The sequence below is a fragment of the Aquarana catesbeiana genome, linkage group LG06 (assembly GCF_042186555.1).
Source record: "Aquarana catesbeiana isolate 2022-GZ linkage group LG06, ASM4218655v1, whole genome shotgun sequence".
Taxonomy (NCBI): Eukaryota; Metazoa; Chordata; class Amphibia; order Anura; family Ranidae; genus Aquarana; species Aquarana catesbeiana.
Window position 1 is genome coordinate 265720964 of NC_133329.1, and position 18137 is coordinate 265739100.

General features: G+C 43.6%; 1 protein-coding gene across 1 annotated transcript in view; it reads left to right on the top strand.

Moving 5' to 3' along the window:
* LOC141148063 (cyclic nucleotide-binding domain-containing protein 2-like) overlaps nucleotides 1-18137 on the top strand; it is a gene marked incomplete at its 5' end in the record, with an annotated part of 55315 nt that overhangs the window by 34663 nt on the left and 2515 nt on the right. The window contains 2 exons of the mRNA XM_073635218.1: nucleotides 14181-14280; nucleotides 15615-15772. Coding sequence (XP_073491319.1) covers nucleotides 14181-14280; nucleotides 15615-15772 — 258 coding nt within the window. The remainder of the gene's footprint in view (nucleotides 1-14180; nucleotides 14281-15614; nucleotides 15773-18137) is intronic.

The window sequence follows — 18137 nt, forward strand, 5'->3', positions numbered from 1 at the left end:
AAGGCTGCACTGGGGACAAGGCTGCTCTGTGGACAAGGCTGCACTGGGGACAAGGCTGCACTGGGGACAAGGCTGCACTGGGGACAAGGCTGCACTGGGGACAAGGCTGCACTGGGGCAAAGCTGCACTGACAAGGCTGCACTGACACTGAAAAGGCTGCAATGACACTAACAAGGCTGCAGATGAACACTGATGAGGCTGCATTGATGGGCATTTTAATGTAAGTTTCTTTTCCTTAAACTTCCCTCCTAAAAGTTTTTTTCCTTAAAATTCTCTCCTAAACTTGGGGTGTGTGTTATACGCCGGCGCGTGTTATACGCCGATAAATACGGTATATATATTCGTGATAATGATTCGTAGTTTGGAAAGTCGTCTGTTTATTGAATCTATTAACACACACAATGACAATATCTCTTCTCCTCTGCTCAAATACAGTACAACACCCTTCTCACTCAGTTCTCAGGAATGCACTTTGCCAGTAATCCAACCTCCAGCACAAAATTAATCAGCTGATTGGACTGTAAGATTTACTTTGAGTTGACCTTTTGTTTCATTAGATCTTTAACGAACTACCGAATCATGTCAAATTCATTCGTTATATCCACTATAATTTCTTTCATATTAGCTGAAATTCGATATTTATGTATGTGTATTGATTCGTGATAATGATTCCTAGTTTGGAAAGTCGTTTGTTTATTGAATCTATTAACAAACACAACGACAATATCTCTTCTCCTCTGTTCAAATACAATACAACAAAGATTTACTTTGAGCTGACCTTTTGTTTCATTAGATCTTTGACGAATTACTGAATCATGTCAAGTTCATTCATTATACTCGCTATAATTTATTTTGCATTAGTTGAAATTCATTATTTTTTTATTTCGAACATTTGGATGCATCCGAATGTCTGAAAGATGCAAAATTCGGCTGAATTTCAATTCGTTACGAACCGAATTGCACATGTCTACTAAAAATATGCACTGTCACTATACTAATGACACTGACAGGGAAGGGGTTAACATCAGGGGTGATCAAAGCATTAACTGTGTGCCTAGCTAATGTTTCAGTGTAGTGGGGGAGGTGCTTTTACTAGTGGAAGGCATGGTTCAGTGTTTCTGCTTTACAGAAATACAGGATCCATGCCTTCTGACAGAACAGAAATCTGCCTTGTTTACATAGGCAGACTGCCACTCTCTTAGTGTACTGAATGATCAGTGGGTGCCAGCGGACATTGGGTCAGCGGAACCCGCTGATTAGCTCCCACCCAAAAGAATAGCAGAATCACGTATATATACACGTGATTCTGTGCAGCGCGGCCACTCTGTAGCCGTAAATGTGATATGGGGCAGTCGGCAAATGGTTAAAAAGTGGACCTTGTATTTTAGGTGCAAGGTCCACTTTACCAAATGAACACAATTTTGCAATTTTGCAACCTTCTAGCATGGACTTCAATTGCAGCTCTCTGTATTTGGTCAACATTTCACAGCTACAAAGGCAGTCGATGTTGGAAAATGTAAAGCGTGTACAGGAAGAAAAAAGATATAAAACTTCCAGCAATTGTCACTGCTTGTGGGACGCCGCCACGATTAGGGTCTGAAAAGGGGATTATCTCCAATCAGGGCCACGATCCCAACATATATTATTAGAACTGGTTCAGGGGTCAAATGCTTCCTACTCTCAAGCCCAGTCCTTCCCTGCTCATGATCCATGTGTAACTCCTAGCTTCCTTGTTTCTAGCAGGTATTCGGCAGTTTAAAAATACCATAAGGCAATCTTCCTTTCTACATCAGATACAAACCAAACTACAGCAGTAATCCCTAAAATATGTTAACTTGGGCAACAAAATTCTCTTTTCCTTTTATTATTTTTTATTTGTTTTCAAGATTATCAAGGTATAGAGTTTCATGACACATACCATGAACATATTTGCAAGAACACTGTTCCTGGACTTTTAAAAGCATTTGGCACAGTTCCCCATAAACGTTTATTGCACAAAGTAAGGTCTGCTGGCATCGACCATAGGGCGAGTACATAGATTGAAAACTGGCTACAATGGTGAGTTCAGAGGGTGGTGATAAATGGGGAATACTCGGAATGGTCAGGGATGGGAAGTGGGGTCCCCCAGGGTTCTGTGCTGGGACCAATCCTATTTAATTTGTTCCTAAACGACCTGGAGGATGGGATAAACAGTTCAATCTCTGTATTTGCGGAGAACACTAAGCTAAGCAGGGCAATAACTTCTCTGCAGGATGTGAAAACCTTGCAAGAAGATCTGAACAAATGAATTGGGTGGGCAACTACTGCAAATGATAAGGGGGGGAAACAGGGGGATAGAGGGAAAATGGGACTTTATATGACACACAACACTTGGGTAGAATGAATCAAACAAAAATAGTATATACAATATTTATTATTACCATTGGGCATGGTGCAATGGATAACATTATTGGTAGACCAATATGTACGATACAGAATTATGAAAAACATGGTTAGGAGATCATATGGTAATACAAATAACATGATAGACATTATAGCACATAATAAATAATGAACCAGCACCATACCCAATAACTGGAAAAACATGATAAATAGTAAAACTAATTGATTGATTCAGACAAGTAAAACCCATAGTAAACACATGATTGCTGTGGCATAGCATCAAATAGAAATGCTCGACGCGTTTCGTGGGTTGTTTCCATTCATCAGGAGCAGCTATACACTGGGTGTATCTAAGATGGATTAAAAAATCATAATCAATGGTAATTTATTAAAAACAGGCAGAGAGGGAGCACAAAAACTATGGTCCTAACACTCTTACCTATAGATAGGTTGTACAAAACGTAGATAGCGATGATGATATAAAGGAGACACTAGGAGGTGAAAAGCAACCCCCCCGGGAGCTGAGGTGATAGCAATGCAGGAGGGCCAAGAAGACAAGAATGGAAGAACATCACCTGAGATGAATAACCCCCTTCAAAGGTCTGTAGTGATATGTGTGAGCCCATAGGGCTTCTATAAAAATAAATGATTAAAGGGTATTAAAGTGGATGTAAACCCAATGTCATCCTTTCTAAACTACTGCCATAGGGGTTATCTATAAGGATATACACGCCTCCTGCATGTATCTTTACCTATCAAATGTCTCCCCTCTGTCTGTTATTAGACCCGAAAAACTGCAGATTCTGTGGGTGGGTCTGTTGTCTGGAGCTCGGTGGGTGGAGTCGTGATGTCAGTAGACTCCCCGCCCACCTCTACACTCCCCTTGTCAATATGCATTTTCTCCTGTGTATTTTTAACACTGAACTTCTGCTATGATCTCTAACATCCAGTGAAAAGAACCACATGACTTTAGCATGCCAAATCATGCTGAGGTGTGGAACAGCCAGTCCTTGCAGAGCTACTGAAGAAAGGAGTGGGGGTGGGAATTAAAAAATAATGCATGTCTTAGGCTAGTGCACGAGATATGTAAATCACCTGTCACTCACAGCAAGGGGGAGGATTTGACAAAGTTTTTCTCAGTTTGTCAAGATTTATCTCACTGAACAATAAAAGAGGATTGCTCAGAGATGGATTAACTCTGTGTGGCAAGACTGGGCTCAAATAATAGGAAATCTTATACTCTACAGTATGATAAGAAAAAAAAAAAAAAATTTCGGGTTTACATCCACTTTAACATCTAGTGGACATATCAATTGACGCGAGAAGCCAATAAAAAAGGAGGATAGAAGAAGTGAGAAAATGGTAAAAAGTAAAGTAGAGCATAATGGACACCCAAGTGGCTACAAAGAAGAATGAAAGATTGTGAAAAGTGTTAAAACGAGAATGAAAGAGGAAAAAACTTTCCACCATAGGGCCAAAGGAAGAGTCCATGGTATAGGTATCACCTGAGGCTTAATGTGTAGTGTGGAAACCACAATAGTGAGTGAAAGTACCAAAGAGAAAAACAAACCGAATAAGGTGTAGTCCAATGAGAAGTGAGAATAAAGGGTCGGCCCGCCAGCAAAGCCCCACCAACGTCATGCTGCATGCAAATGAGAGAGGGGACGACCATGTACGAGCGACAAACGCTTTTAAATAGGCGCCTGACCTCCCTCGTGGTGCACGCGATAATATCCACATATGCGTGCGGCGTCATGAATGACATCACTCGTAAAACGTGTAGGAGTGGCGTCGACACGCAGCAAGTGCGAGCACCCAACCCAGCGAACAATGCGATTGGAGGGGGCTGGGGGATAGCCATGGTGCGCGTCGCAAGTCCCGGGATGACTAGTTACAAACCCCCAATAAGTGACCTCACAGGGAATTCTAATGCCGTGTACATACAATTGGAAATTCCGCCAGCAAAACTCTGATGAGAGCTTTTTGTCGGAAAATGCGAGGTTCCGAGAACTTTTGTGTGACCGTGTGTATGCAAGGCAAGCTTGAGCGGAATTCCGTCTGAAAAACCATCCAAGTTTTTTCTGATGGAAAATCCGCTCGTGTGTACGGGGCATAAAAAGACAATCCAGTATAGCAAGTGCCCTAAAACTGACACTTGATGCAAGTCAATAAAAAATCATGGAAATAACAACATAGATAAGTGTAAATGATAGGGATGAGACCTGTGTACTGTACAGTCGTGGTCTCATATAAAGTCCCAACCATTTCCTCGTTTTACATGGCAAATGAAGTTTAATGTAGAAAAATGTAAAATAATCCATTTGGGTGGCAAAAATATGAATGCAATCTACTCACTAGGGGGTGAACCTTTGGGGGAACCTAAGATGGAAAAGGACCTGGGGGTCCTAGTAGATGATAGGCTCAGCAATAGCATGCAATGCCAAGCTGCTGGTAACAAAGTAAACAGAATATTGGCATGCATTAAAAAGGGGATTAACTGCAGGGATAAAGCGATAATTCTCACACTCTACGAGACTCTGGTCTGGCCGCACCTGGAGTATGCTGTCCAGTTCTGGGCACCAGTCTTCAGGAAGGATGTACTGAAAATGGAGCGAGTACAAAGAAGGGCAACTAAGCTAATAAAGGGCCTGGAGGATATTAGTTATGAAGAAAGGTTGCGAACACTGAACTTATTCTCTCTGGAGAAGAGACGCTTGAGAGGGGATATGATTTCAATATACAAATACCATACTGGTGACCCCACAATAGGGATAAAACTTTTTTGCGAAAGGGAGTTTAATAAGACACGTGGCCACTCACTAAAATTAGAAGAAAAGAGGTTTAACCTTAAACTACGTAGAGGGTTCTTTACTGTAAAATTAGCTAGGATGTGGAATTCCCGTCCACAGGTGCAGGTTTCAGCGGGGGGCATCGCTAGTTTAAAAATACTATTAGATAAACACCTGAACGACCACAACATATGGATATATATAAAGTAATACTGACATATAATCACACATAGTGTCACGAAGATCCTGCCAGTAACCGGCGTCCCAGGCGCACGGGAACCCGGCCACGGGTCCCATTGCGCATGCGCGCGCGTTCACGGGTGCGGTCACGCACAGGCACGCGCGCGCGCACTCCCGCTGGTGTCCGGCGGGCTATTTAAACCTGCCTGTCACACTCCATCCCCGCTGTCTGCTCTACAGCGTTCTGTGAGTGTTACCTGATCTAATCTGTGTTTCCTGTTATCTGACCCGGCTTCCTGTTTGACGATCCTGCTATCTGCCTGCACCAGACTCTCTTGGCTTGCCTGACCATCCCTCTGTATTACCCCTGGTACCTCTGCTGTCCGAACATTACTGACCACCGGCTTGTTGACCCTCCGCTGTGTTCATCAGCTTACAGTCTGCTACCTGCTGTTGTTCCTGGTTCCAGTCCAGCTTCCAGTTTGCTGTTACCTGCTGTTGTTCCTGGTTCCAGTCCAGCTTCCAGTTGCTATTACCTGCTGTTGTTCCTGGTTCCAGTCCAGCATTCCAGGCTACCTTCTGCTGTGTTCCAGTCCAGCATTCCAGGCTACCTTCTGCTGTGTTCCAGTCCAGCATTCCAGGCTACCTTCTGCTGTGTCCCAGTCCAGCGTTCCAGTCTACTACCTGCTGTTGTTCCTGGTTCCAGTCCAGCGTTCCAGGCTACCTTCTGCTGTGTTCCAGTCCAGCGTTCCAGGCTACCTTCTGCTGTGTTCCAGTCCAGCGTTCCAGTCTACTACCTGCTGTTGTTCCTGGTTCCGGTCCAGCGTTCCAGTCTGCTACCTGCTGTTGTTCCTGGTTCCAGTCCAGCGTTCCAGGCTACCTTCTGCTGTGTTCCAGTCCAGCGTTCCAGGCTATCTTCTGCTGTGTTCCAGTCCAGCTCCCAGTCTGCTATCACCTGCTGTTGTTCCTGGTTCCAGTCCTGCATTCCAGTCTCCGTCCTCAGTCTACTCCTCAGAGGGTGCCACCACTACTGGACTTTCAGCAACTGTTGATCCTGCCAGGCACCCATACCACTCTTCACTCCTGGCCCTCTGTCTCCATTCCAGGGGAACGGGAGTGGGAGCTGTAAGGGAGGTCTTTTCCTGCACTTCAGGCTCACAACCTACCAGGTACGTGACAGTAGCAGACAGCCATGTCTGAGCCTGAGCAGGGAACATCTCCCATGGAGGAACTCTGTGCACACCTGGCAGGATTGACTGAAGCAGTCAAAAGTCTGCAGCAAGGATACACCAGACTGGAGGAACGAGTGTTAACCCTGTCTAATCCCATTGGGGCCCAGGGAGCTTCCTCTGCTCCTGCTCCCTCAGTTGGGCCTTCCTCAACGGTGGTAATGCTCCCTCCGGAACCTAAGGTTCCCACACCTGAACGTTTCTTCGGAAATCGCCATAAGTTCAGAGCCTTCCGCAATTCTTGCGAACTATTTTTTGCTCTTCAGCCACGTACCTTTTCCCTGGAGGCTACAAAGGTGGGCTATGTGATTTCTCTGCTCTCTGGTGACCCCCAAACCTGGGCCCATCGCCTCCTAGAGCAAAAAGACATATCTCTGACCAACCTCTCCACTTTCTTTGCCGCACTAGGTCAGCTATATGATGACCCCCAGCTATCTGTAACTGCAGAAGCGGCTCTACACACCCTGCAACAAGGTCGCAGAGCAGCAGAGGATTATGTGGCTGAATTTAGGAAGTGGAGTGCGGATACTAACTGGAACGATGCGGCTCTCCGTTATCAATTTCGGTTGGGACTTTCTGATCCTCTGAAGGATGAACTAGCCAGGGTGGGTACACCACAGACTTTAAATGCTTTAATCGATCTAGCTATCCAGATCGATCGACGACTACGAGAACGCAGGTCGGAGAGAGCTATGGGGTCTCCTCGTCCAACTTGGGTTACCCCTAAGGTTCCACATCACCCATCATCAACACCACCTACCTCCACGTTTAACTTACCTGAGCCAATGCAACTGGGTGTCTTGCGACCTTCGCTCACCCCAGAGGAACGACAACGTCGTCGTGCAAATAACTTGTGCCTGTATTGTGGGGAACCCAGGCACTACGTCAGGAACTGTCCTCTCAAGATCCGTAAGTGTTTATCCCTATCTACTGACTATGTAACATCCCTGGTTAAAAATACCACTCACCTTGCTCTGCCTCTTCTGCTACAGCTTCCAGGGAAGGATCTACAAGTCACCGCCATTATTGATTCAGGAGCTTGCAGCTGTTTCATGGATTCTCGTTTTGCCATCCAACACCAAATACCTTTGTCACCTAAAGCTCATGGACTTTCTATCCATCTAGCTGATGGAACCGCTATCAAGTCTGGACCTGTCACCCATGAGACTATGCCAATACCTGTTCTCATTTCCAACATGCATCAGGAACAGCTGCGCCTGGACATCATCACTTCACCTCTGTTCCCCATAATACTTGGCATGCCATGGTTACAGGCCCACAATCCGGACATAAATTGGATCACGGGTGAGGTGACCTTTTCCTCTACTTACTGCCAACAGTTTTGCAGAACCCAGAACATCCAGGAGAACTCTACCCTGTTATGCCTAGATACAGATCCTGGTCTGCTTCAATCCATTCCTTCAGCCTATCATGATTTCCTGGACGTATTTAGTAAACAGAGGGCAGAGGTGTTACCCCCTCACCGGGCCTATGACTGTCCCATTGAGTTGCTTCCTGGTGCTGAAATTCCTTTTGGAAGAATATTCCCCCTGACTGAAGTGGAGCAAGGGGCATTGAAGGAATACATTGATGAAAACCTCAAAAGAGGCTTCATTCGTCCATCCACGTCCCCCGCAGGTGCAGGCATCTTCTTCGTGCAGAAAAAAGATAAGACTCTCAGGCCGTGCGTGGATTACCGCGAACTAAACAAGATTACTGTGAAGAATCGGTACCCTCTCCCCTTAGTACCCGAGTTGTTTCAGAGACTGGGAACGGCTACCATATTCACCAAACTTGACCTCCGTGGGGCCTACAATTTAGTTCGTATCAGGGATGGTGACGAATGGAAGACCGCTTTTCGTACCCGTTATGGGCATTTTGAATACCTAGTGATGCCTTTCGGCCTGTGTAATGCCCCTGCCACATTTCAATACTTTATTAATGATGTGCTACGTGACTTTTTAGACCTGTTTGTCATTGTCTATTTAGATGACATATTGATTTTCTCTTGTTCCCTTGAATCCCATCGTAGGCACGTCAGGAGTGTATTGGGCCGACTTCGACAACACGGTCTGTATGCAAAGGCTGAAAAATGTGAATTCGAACAGGAAAGTATCCCATTTTTAGGGTTGGTCATCTCCAGTAAGGGCATTAAAATGGACCCCCAGAAGGTCACGGCTGTTCTAGATTGGCCAGTCCCGACGGATAAGAAAGGAATCCAGCGATTCGTTGGATTCGCTAACTTTTACCGCAAATTTATTAAGGGGTTCTCAGCTATCATTGCACCCATCACACAGCTTACCAAACAGGGTACACGCTTCCATTGGTCGGCCGAGGCTCAAAAGGCTTTTGAGACTCTCAAGGGCCTTTTTACCTCCGCCTCTGTACTGAAACACCCAGATTCCTCTCTGCCATTTATTCTAGAAGTGGATGCATCTGAAATTGCTGTAGGAGCAGTATTATCCCAAAGACAGGGAACCAAGGCCCTGCTGCATCCTGTGGCTTTCTTTTCTCGTAAATTATCCACGGCAGAGAGAAATTATGATGTAGGTGACAGAGAGTTGTTGGCAATCAAGTCAGCATTGGAGGAGTGGCGCTATCTGTTGGAGGGTGCCGCTCATCCAGTTCTAATCTTTACAGATCATAAGAACCTGGAGTATTTGAGGTCTGCAAAGAGGTTGAAACCACGTCAGGCCAGGTGGGCTCTCTTTTTCTCCAGGTTCTCCTTCCATGTCACTTACCGTCCCGGCTCCAAGAACACCAAACCAGACGCCCTGTCTAGGATGTTCCACAAACCTCAAGAGATTTCCCCTCCAGACACCATTTTGTCTCCAGGGAACTTTCTTCTACTTCAGGGAAACCTGCTTTCCCGGATTAAACAGGCCTCCGCAGATATAGAATCTTCCATTAAGACAGAACTCCAGGTTAAGGATGGGTTATTGTGGCATGAGAATAGGATCTTTATACCTGAAACACTACGAGTTCCAGTACTAGAGCTCTGTCACGATCATGCGCTGGCTGGGCATTTTGGTGTGGCTAAGACCACTGATTTGGTTCAGCGCACCTTCTGGTGGCCTCAGCTGCGCAAAGATTGTAAGGAGTTTGTAGAGTCCTGTACCACCTGCCTTAGGAACAAAGGGCACAAAACAAGGGCATGGGGTCTACTAAAACCCTTGCCTGTCCCAGATAGACCCTGGAAAATGCTCTCGATAGATTTTATTGTAGAACTACCCCCGGCCGGGGGCTTCACTTCAATCTTTGTCATAGTGGACCGGTTGTCGAAGATGGCGCACTTTGTCCCAATGAAGGGTACCCCTTCAGCTACAGAAACAGCACAAGCATTCATTAAAGAGGTTGTCAGGCTCCATGGGGTACCAATTAACATCGTTTCAGATCGAGGGGTACAATTTACCTCTCGATTCTGGAGGGCTTTGTGTAAGACCTTGGACATTGAACTCTCGTTTTCATCGGCTTATCACCCCCAGACTAATGGGCAAACAGAAAGAACAAACCAGACTCTTGAACAATATTTGCGCTGTTTTTCTTCTTTTTCCCAAGATAATTGGATTGCTGTTTTACCATTGGCTGAATTCGCTTATAACAATTCTATTCACTCTGCTATCAAGCAAACTCCGTTTTTTGCGAATTATGGTTTCCATCCCTCATTTTTACCAAATTCTCTTCCAGAATGCACGGTACCCGCAGTCCAGGAGAAATTGGATTTCTTTACCTCTAACAACCAAGTTTTACAGGACACCATGACCAGAACCCAGGAGTACAACAAAGCGACCTTCGATAAAAAGAGGCGAGGTGAGCTCTTACTTGCACCTGGGGATCAGGTATGGTTGTCCACCATAAACCTTAGGTTGGCCTGCCCTTCCAAGAAGTTGGGTCCCAAATTTCTTGGACCATTCCCTGTTAAACGGAGAATTAATGAAGTTGCATATGAACTTGAACTTCCGGATTCACTAAAAGTACATCCAGTTTTTCACGTGTCCCTGCTTAAACCATCTATTACTAACCCATTTCCAGGTCGAAGTACGGATCCTCCTGATCCAATCCTGGTAGATGGGGAAGAGGAATTCGAGGTGGAGGCTATCATGGACCACAGGAAAAGAGGTAATCAAAACCAATTCTTAATAAAATGGAAGGGGTTTGGCCCAGAGGAGAATTCTTGGGAACCAGAGGATAATATTCATGCTGAAGACCTGTTACAAGCCTTTAAAACAGCTCATCCAGAGAGATTTTTTCAAAGGGGCATCCGGAGGCTGCCCCTTGGGGGGGGGCAATGTCACGAAGATCCTGCCAGTAACCGGCGTCCCAGGCGCACGGGAACCCGGCCACGGGTCCCATTGCGCATGCGCGCGCGTTCACGGGTGCGGTCACGCACAGGCACGCGCGCGCGCACTCCCGCTGGTGTCCGGCGGGCTATTTAAACCTGCCTGTCACACTCCATCCCCGCTGTCTGCTCTACAGCGTTCTGTGAGTGTTACCTGATCTAATCTGTGTTTCCTGTTATCTGACCCGGCTTCCTGTTTGACGATCCTGCTATCTGCCTGCACCAGACTCTCTTGGCTTGCCTGACCATCCCTCTGTATTACCCCTGGTACCTCTGCTGTCCGAACATTACTGACCACCGGCTTGTTGACCCTCCGCTGTGTTCATCAGCTTACAGTCTGCTACCTGCTGTTGTTCCTGGTTCCAGTCCAGCTTCCAGTTTGCTGTTACCTGCTGTTGTTCCTGGTTCCAGTCCAGCTTCCAGTTGCTATTACCTGCTGTTGTTCCTGGTTCCAGTCCAGCATTCCAGGCTACCTTCTGCTGTGTTCCAGTCCAGCATTCCAGGCTACCTTCTGCTGTGTTCCAGTCCAGCATTCCAGGCTACCTTCTGCTGTGTCCCAGTCCAGCGTTCCAGTCTACTACCTGCTGTTGTTCCTGGTTCCAGTCCAGCGTTCCAGGCTACCTTCTGCTGTGTTCCAGTCCAGCGTTCCAGGCTACCTTCTGCTGTGTTCCAGTCCAGCGTTCCAGTCTACTACCTGCTGTTGTTCCTGGTTCCGGTCCAGCGTTCCAGTCTGCTACCTGCTGTTGTTCCTGGTTCCAGTCCAGCGTTCCAGGCTACCTTCTGCTGTGTTCCAGTCCAGCGTTCCAGGCTATCTTCTGCTGTGTTCCAGTCCAGCTCCCAGTCTGCTATCACCTGCTGTTGTTCCTGGTTCCAGTCCTGCATTCCAGTCTCCGTCCTCAGTCTACTCCTCAGAGGGTGCCACCACTACTGGACTTTCAGCAACTGTTGATCCTGCCAGGCACCCATACCACTCTTCACTCCTGGCCCTCTGTCTCCATTCCAGGGGAACGGGAGTGGGAGCTGTAAGGGAGGTCTTTTCCTGCACTTCAGGCTCACAACCTACCAGGTACGTGACACATAGGTTGGACTTGATGGACTTGGGTCTTTTTTCAACCTCACCTACTATGTAACTATGTAACTGTTAGGTATAGGTGAACAGAAAAATACATGAATATATGGAAGAGAATGAGCCACCACAGAAAGCCATAAATGTTTTCTGCCAACACCCCTAAATTGTGGAAAAGTATAAGTAACCCCCAAAGGTACTGATGGGACTTTAAAGGCAATATATAGCATATAGGTTACACTGTCTTCTCTATATTATCCGATGCGTTTCATGAAGGGTTTAATTCTTTCTTCAGGGGTGTTTAAGAGAAGGTCACAAAAATTTAGTTCTATAATAGTGATGATCAGAGTAAGGCATGGAGATAACATAACATCGGTACATAATAGCATACCATCTCTATGAGCAGCATATGTGCATCCTTAAAAGTGGATGAAGAAGATTCACTGTGCCACAGCTTGAGGTGTCTCAGGTACCCCCAAACAGACATCCGGTTCCCCACATGTTCCACACTGGGATCCTCCCTAGGAACCACTGAGTGTAGCCACAGGTGGCCAGGTATATAGAGAAAAAAGGAAAAAACATTGTATATATCTGTAAGTAGGACTGCAGTCCAAATCATTACATATATAATTGGGGAGTAGAGTAAAATTACCCTGTGGTCTCAAAAATTAGACCCCCAAATATATGCAAATATGGAAAAAGCGCCAGACCAAAAGATAAGATTCCAAATTAATTTATTGATATTGTGTTGAAAGACAGCCAACGCGTTTCGGGTGTCAAAAGACCTCTCCCTTTATTAGGGCTACAACAAAACATAATATAAGTGTGACTGATAAAATCATGACCCAAACAATCATAAAATTTCATAGATAACATACATATACATGTGTGTACACATACGCGCATCCAAAAATGCCCGCATATACACAAACATGTATTCATGCAAAGAAATAAAAACATAAGGTATAGGTCAAGGTTCAATAAATACAGCTTTGTGTGTGCGGGTTCTATAAGACAATCAAAGTAGAACTATGGGCAATTTTTTTGTTTACTCATTTTGGATAGAACAAATGAGGGTTATAACCCGTCAGATTTTTTTTCACCATCTGTGTTCCATTGCGGAGATTTCCCATCACTTCCTGTCCCATAGTCAAAGGAAGCCAGAGGAAATCCCTGCAAATTAAGGGAATTTTTTGGGGACCCCCAGTTCACCAGAATTAGTGTCCCCATTGGAAGATTTCCCCTCTATTACTTTTCTGGAGACAAACTAAAATACATGCATGCTTGAGCCAAGGGCAGATAAATTCCAGGAAGTAAATGCTACATGAATCATTTGCCCTTACTCGACATGGCCATGGCCAGAAATGCTAGAGGGCTGTTTTTCAAATTGATTTCCCAACAAAATAAAGCATGGCGACATGGATAGATGGGGATTTTTAATAATAAAAATTAATTAAATAATGTTTTTGGTTTGTGGTGCTCAGATGCAGTGGAGATCCACTTTAAAGTTTCTTTTAGTTTCACAATACTGAGGATCTAAACCGTGCCCATAGTTTCACAACTAGGGCATGTTTAGACAAAAGAAACAAGTGAAGAAAGCTAGAAATGGAAAAACAAGCAGGCAATGAGCCAGGGTCACAGTGATACGAGCTTCAGTTAGGCCTTTAAGATTGTTGCAACTTACTGGTCATGTTCAGTGAGAAACCAAGAGTTTCCATTTTTTTAATGCTGATCCAGGATGTTAGGGTCTGTCATTACGTTTTCTATTGTTTTCACATCAAAAACATTGTAGCATAGGAGCCAAGCAGTGAAGGGGGGCAAGTTTGTTTCCACTTGAGGGTTATTTAACATCTTATTGCTATGAGGCGGTGTGCAAGTAGTTTTCTGCCCTCTTGGAGAAGTCAAGTGTGCGAAGACCCAAAATGTAAGTTTAAAGGGTAATTCTTTTTTTTTTTCATTTAATTCTACTGCACGTGATTAGGCATTCAAAATGTCTGACATCCCTTGGATATTATAGACCACTAGAACAGTTAGAGCATCATGAAGATGTCCCCTGGCTCTTCCCCATTCTTCCCATTCATTCATAAAATATGGTTGGGTAGACGATCTACAATTATTTGTTAATATACCTTAATAATGACTGATTCAATAATTTGTTTTAGATTAGAACATCCTGCATTTCTCCTTTTTTGTAGCCTTAAGAACACTGAAGAAATCTATCCATTAAAAGGACACCATTATGTGGATGCAGCGGTTCTAATGAAGATTGATTTATTGCATGAAAGAGAGTTCTTGGTGAATTTTTTGTGAAGCGGTATAATGTATAATGTCCAATGTGGTACAGTATGTATTGATATAGAGTAAAGCAGTCTGGGCTTACTAGAAATAGGACAACCTATGCCACGTACACACGACCGGTTTGGCCGTCGGAATAAACTCCGAAGGTTTCTCAGACTGAACTCCGACAGAATTCCATTCAAGCCGTCTTGCCTACACACGGTCAACCCAAAGTCCGACCAAAGTCTGACCGTCCAGAATGCGGTGACGTACAACACTTACGACAGGACTAGAAAAAGGAAGTTCAATAGCCAGTAGCCAATGCTTCCGTCTCGTGCATGCGTCGTTTTTGGTCCGTCGGAACAGCATACAGACGATCGGTTTTCTCGATAGGAATTGGTTCCGTCGGAAATATTCAGAACATATTCCATTTCTAGGTCCGTCAGAATTTTTGAAAAAAGAAGTCTGATGAGGCCTACACACGATCGGAATAGATGATGAAAAGCTTCCGTCTGACTTTTTCTGTTGGACATTCCGCTCGTGTGTACGCAGCTTTAGATGTATCCAGAGGCATTTGGGCTAATTTACTAAAAGGAGTTTAGAATTTCAATTTACAAATTGTGTGCATACTCACTTCAATTATCCAATCATGTAAAAAGCATCTGCGCGTGATTTAGAATTCAGTATGCTCTTCACATGGTTGGATAATTGAAGTAAATATTTAAACTATTTTTTAAAGGAAAGATTCTCAACTCCTTTAAGTAAATCATTGTAATTGTTTGAACAAAATGCCCAAGCCTAACTGTGGCTATAATGGCATCACATCATCATCCTTAACAGCCAGCAAAATCAAAAGCAGTTGCATGTTTCTAAATGGTTATACCAAGTATAGCTGGTATTACTGGGCAGATTTATAAGTGGTGGAAAGCCTAATAACAGGCCTAATAACTATATCACTAAAGTAGAATAGCACACTGGTGTTTTGGCCATGTGTATCAAATGCTGGCATTTTCGGGCAAACTAGAGGCACAGGTGCAATGTCCAGCCCCACTGCCAGCAGCCTGTCAAAATCTATGAAAGTCTGATATATATGTGGTGGCTGGATGCTGTACCATGTGGTACCCATGCTAGGCCGTATATATTTAGGAGCATATGCCAGAATGCAGAATTTTGCCCTTTTGGCAATAAGGTCAGCAATAGTATGTAGATATTGCTCTCAGCACAGTTTAACGTAACAATCTTCACCACTACGAGTGCAGTCTTTTTACAGCACAGCATCCCTGTTGTTTCATAGCAGAATTTAAATGTTTGATCCCTTTGCCACATTGATGAGAACTTCTTTATGGATTCAGGGCCTCCACGAGTTGCAAGACGACCAGAAAGACAAGCGAAGTCTGATTTTGGTCAGTAAAGGCTGTAAAATAATTTTTCTGAAAATGGAAAAGTTTAATGAATTCTGTGATCTCGAAACACTAGAGAAACTTCAAAAATATCAAAAGAGTTACCAGAGGTAGGTAAAATTGTAAAAATAGAAGGAAATTTGAAACATTATGTATGTCTTTTGTACGTTAAAATGTATCTCTAGCCAATTCTTTTTTGTTTTGGAGTAGAACCCTCATGAGTTTTTTTGTTGCTGTCTGTTTCCACAATGTGGAGATTCACCGTCACTATTTGTCCTGATGACCGTTGTCACTAAGTCAGAAAGTGATGGGAAATCCAGCCTTTTATAGTTATCACTGGAACAGGAATACAGAGAAAAATTACCAAATGGAGATTTCTGTTCTGATTGCAACCGGGGATTTACCTTCAATATGTATAGACTTACATGGCTCAAGATAATTCTCACCATGGCACATATTCTGTTTGTAGAAAAATTTGTGAAATGAATACTAATAACACAGGGATATATATTTGGCTGCAGGCCATTTCTTACTTTTATTTCATTTGTTATCAGCTAATTACATTTCATATATGTGAACGAAAATAAAATGTTTATCACAGAGCAACAATTAGCTACCGATTGAAGAAAAATCTCAATCTAGGCCAGTTTAGTGTATTTTACAATGCAATTAAATGAATCTTGAACACAATTCATATCAAAATCAAACTCATTTCAAAAAGTCCCCTTGAATAGTGCCTGTTAACACCTATGCATTTTCCATTGACCTGTTTACTATTGATATAAATGGAAATGTATCAAAACACATAATGTGCATCAATGAGCATTAATGTGCATTGTCACATGTTATTAATGCACGATGCATTGCACTTTGTATTGAATGTCAATGCAGGTCAAGATGCACATCAGCGCATGTCAATGTGGGTCAATAGACATTAGCATGCATGATGGGGCACATTTTAATGTGTGTACGAACCCATGCATTAACAGGCCTTTTGATGGGTTTTTGATGATTTCAATGGAGAACGCAAAGATGTGAATTCAGCCTAGGAAAACCTGTGAAAACACAAAGACTGTCATTGTCAATTTACTGTATGTGCATGTAACTTTAATACTATCTGTGCCACTGATCTGTGGGAGCATTTCTGATTTCACTTGTTCTTGTTAACAAACTTAAAAAGTATTACATTAAGAGCATCAGCAAGATTGCCAGCAATTGCCATTCCCAGAAAGAGGGTTTGCAACAACAACCCTCTCATCCTTCTCAATGTAGGATTCCTTGAAGGCAAACTTGTTGTGAGACAAATTTTCATGCTGATCAAGTGGCTTCAGTAAATTCCAGGTCACTTTTCACTAAATACTAATTTTCTCTAAGGCTACGTTCACACATATGCAATTTGGATGCGTTTTGAACTGCATCCAATTCACTGGACATGTGAAAGAACATTGTTTTCTATTATGCCTGTTCACATATGTCCAGTGCAGCCGGAGTGTGGATTCAGTGCGAATTGAAAAGGAGTCCTGTCAGTTTTCTGAGCAGTGCGGTCCGGTTCAGGTACAAATTCAGGCCCACTGACTTCTATGGGAACGCTTCTGAATTGCACATGTCATTCAGTTGTAAACAGGATAAAATCCTGACCTGATCCTGATGTAAACTTGACCTGACCCTGATGTAAACCTGACCTGATAAAGAACTACTTTGTCAATTAGCTGTGAAAACGGAGCTTCAATTCGCACTTCACATGTGTGAACCCAGCCTTAATGTTACTCCTCAACTCATCTGGAGGCTGTTTATATAATAAATATATATATATATATATATATATATATATATATATATACACACACACAGTGCCTTGAAAATGTATTCATATCTCTTGAAATTTTCCACATTTTGTCACATAAACGTAAATGTATTTTATTGGGATTTTGGGATTTTATGTGATAGACCACCACAAAGTGGCACATAATTTTGAAGTGGAAGGAAAATGATAAATGGTTTTCAAAATTTTTTTACAAATAAATATCTGAAAAGTATGCTGTGCATTTGTATTTAGCCCCCTTTACTCTGATACCCCTAACTAAAATCTGGTGGAACCAATTGCCTTCAGAAGTCACCTAATTAGTAAATAAAGTCCACCTGTGTGTAATTAATTCTCAGCATAAATTCAGCTGTTCTGTGAAGCCCTCAGAGGTTTGTTAGAGAAACTTAGTAAACAAACAGCATCATGAAGGCCAAGGAACACACCAGATAGGTCAGGGATAAAGCAACTGCAAATCTATCAAGACATAGCTGTCCACCTAACCTGACAGGCCAAGCAAGGAGGGCATTAATCAGAGAAGCAGCCAAGAGGCCCATGGTAGCTCTGAAGGAGATATAGAGATCCACAGCTCAGGTGGGAGAATCTGTCCACAGGAAACTATTAGTCGTGCACTCCACAAATCTGGCCTTTATCTAAGAGTGGCAAGAAAAAAG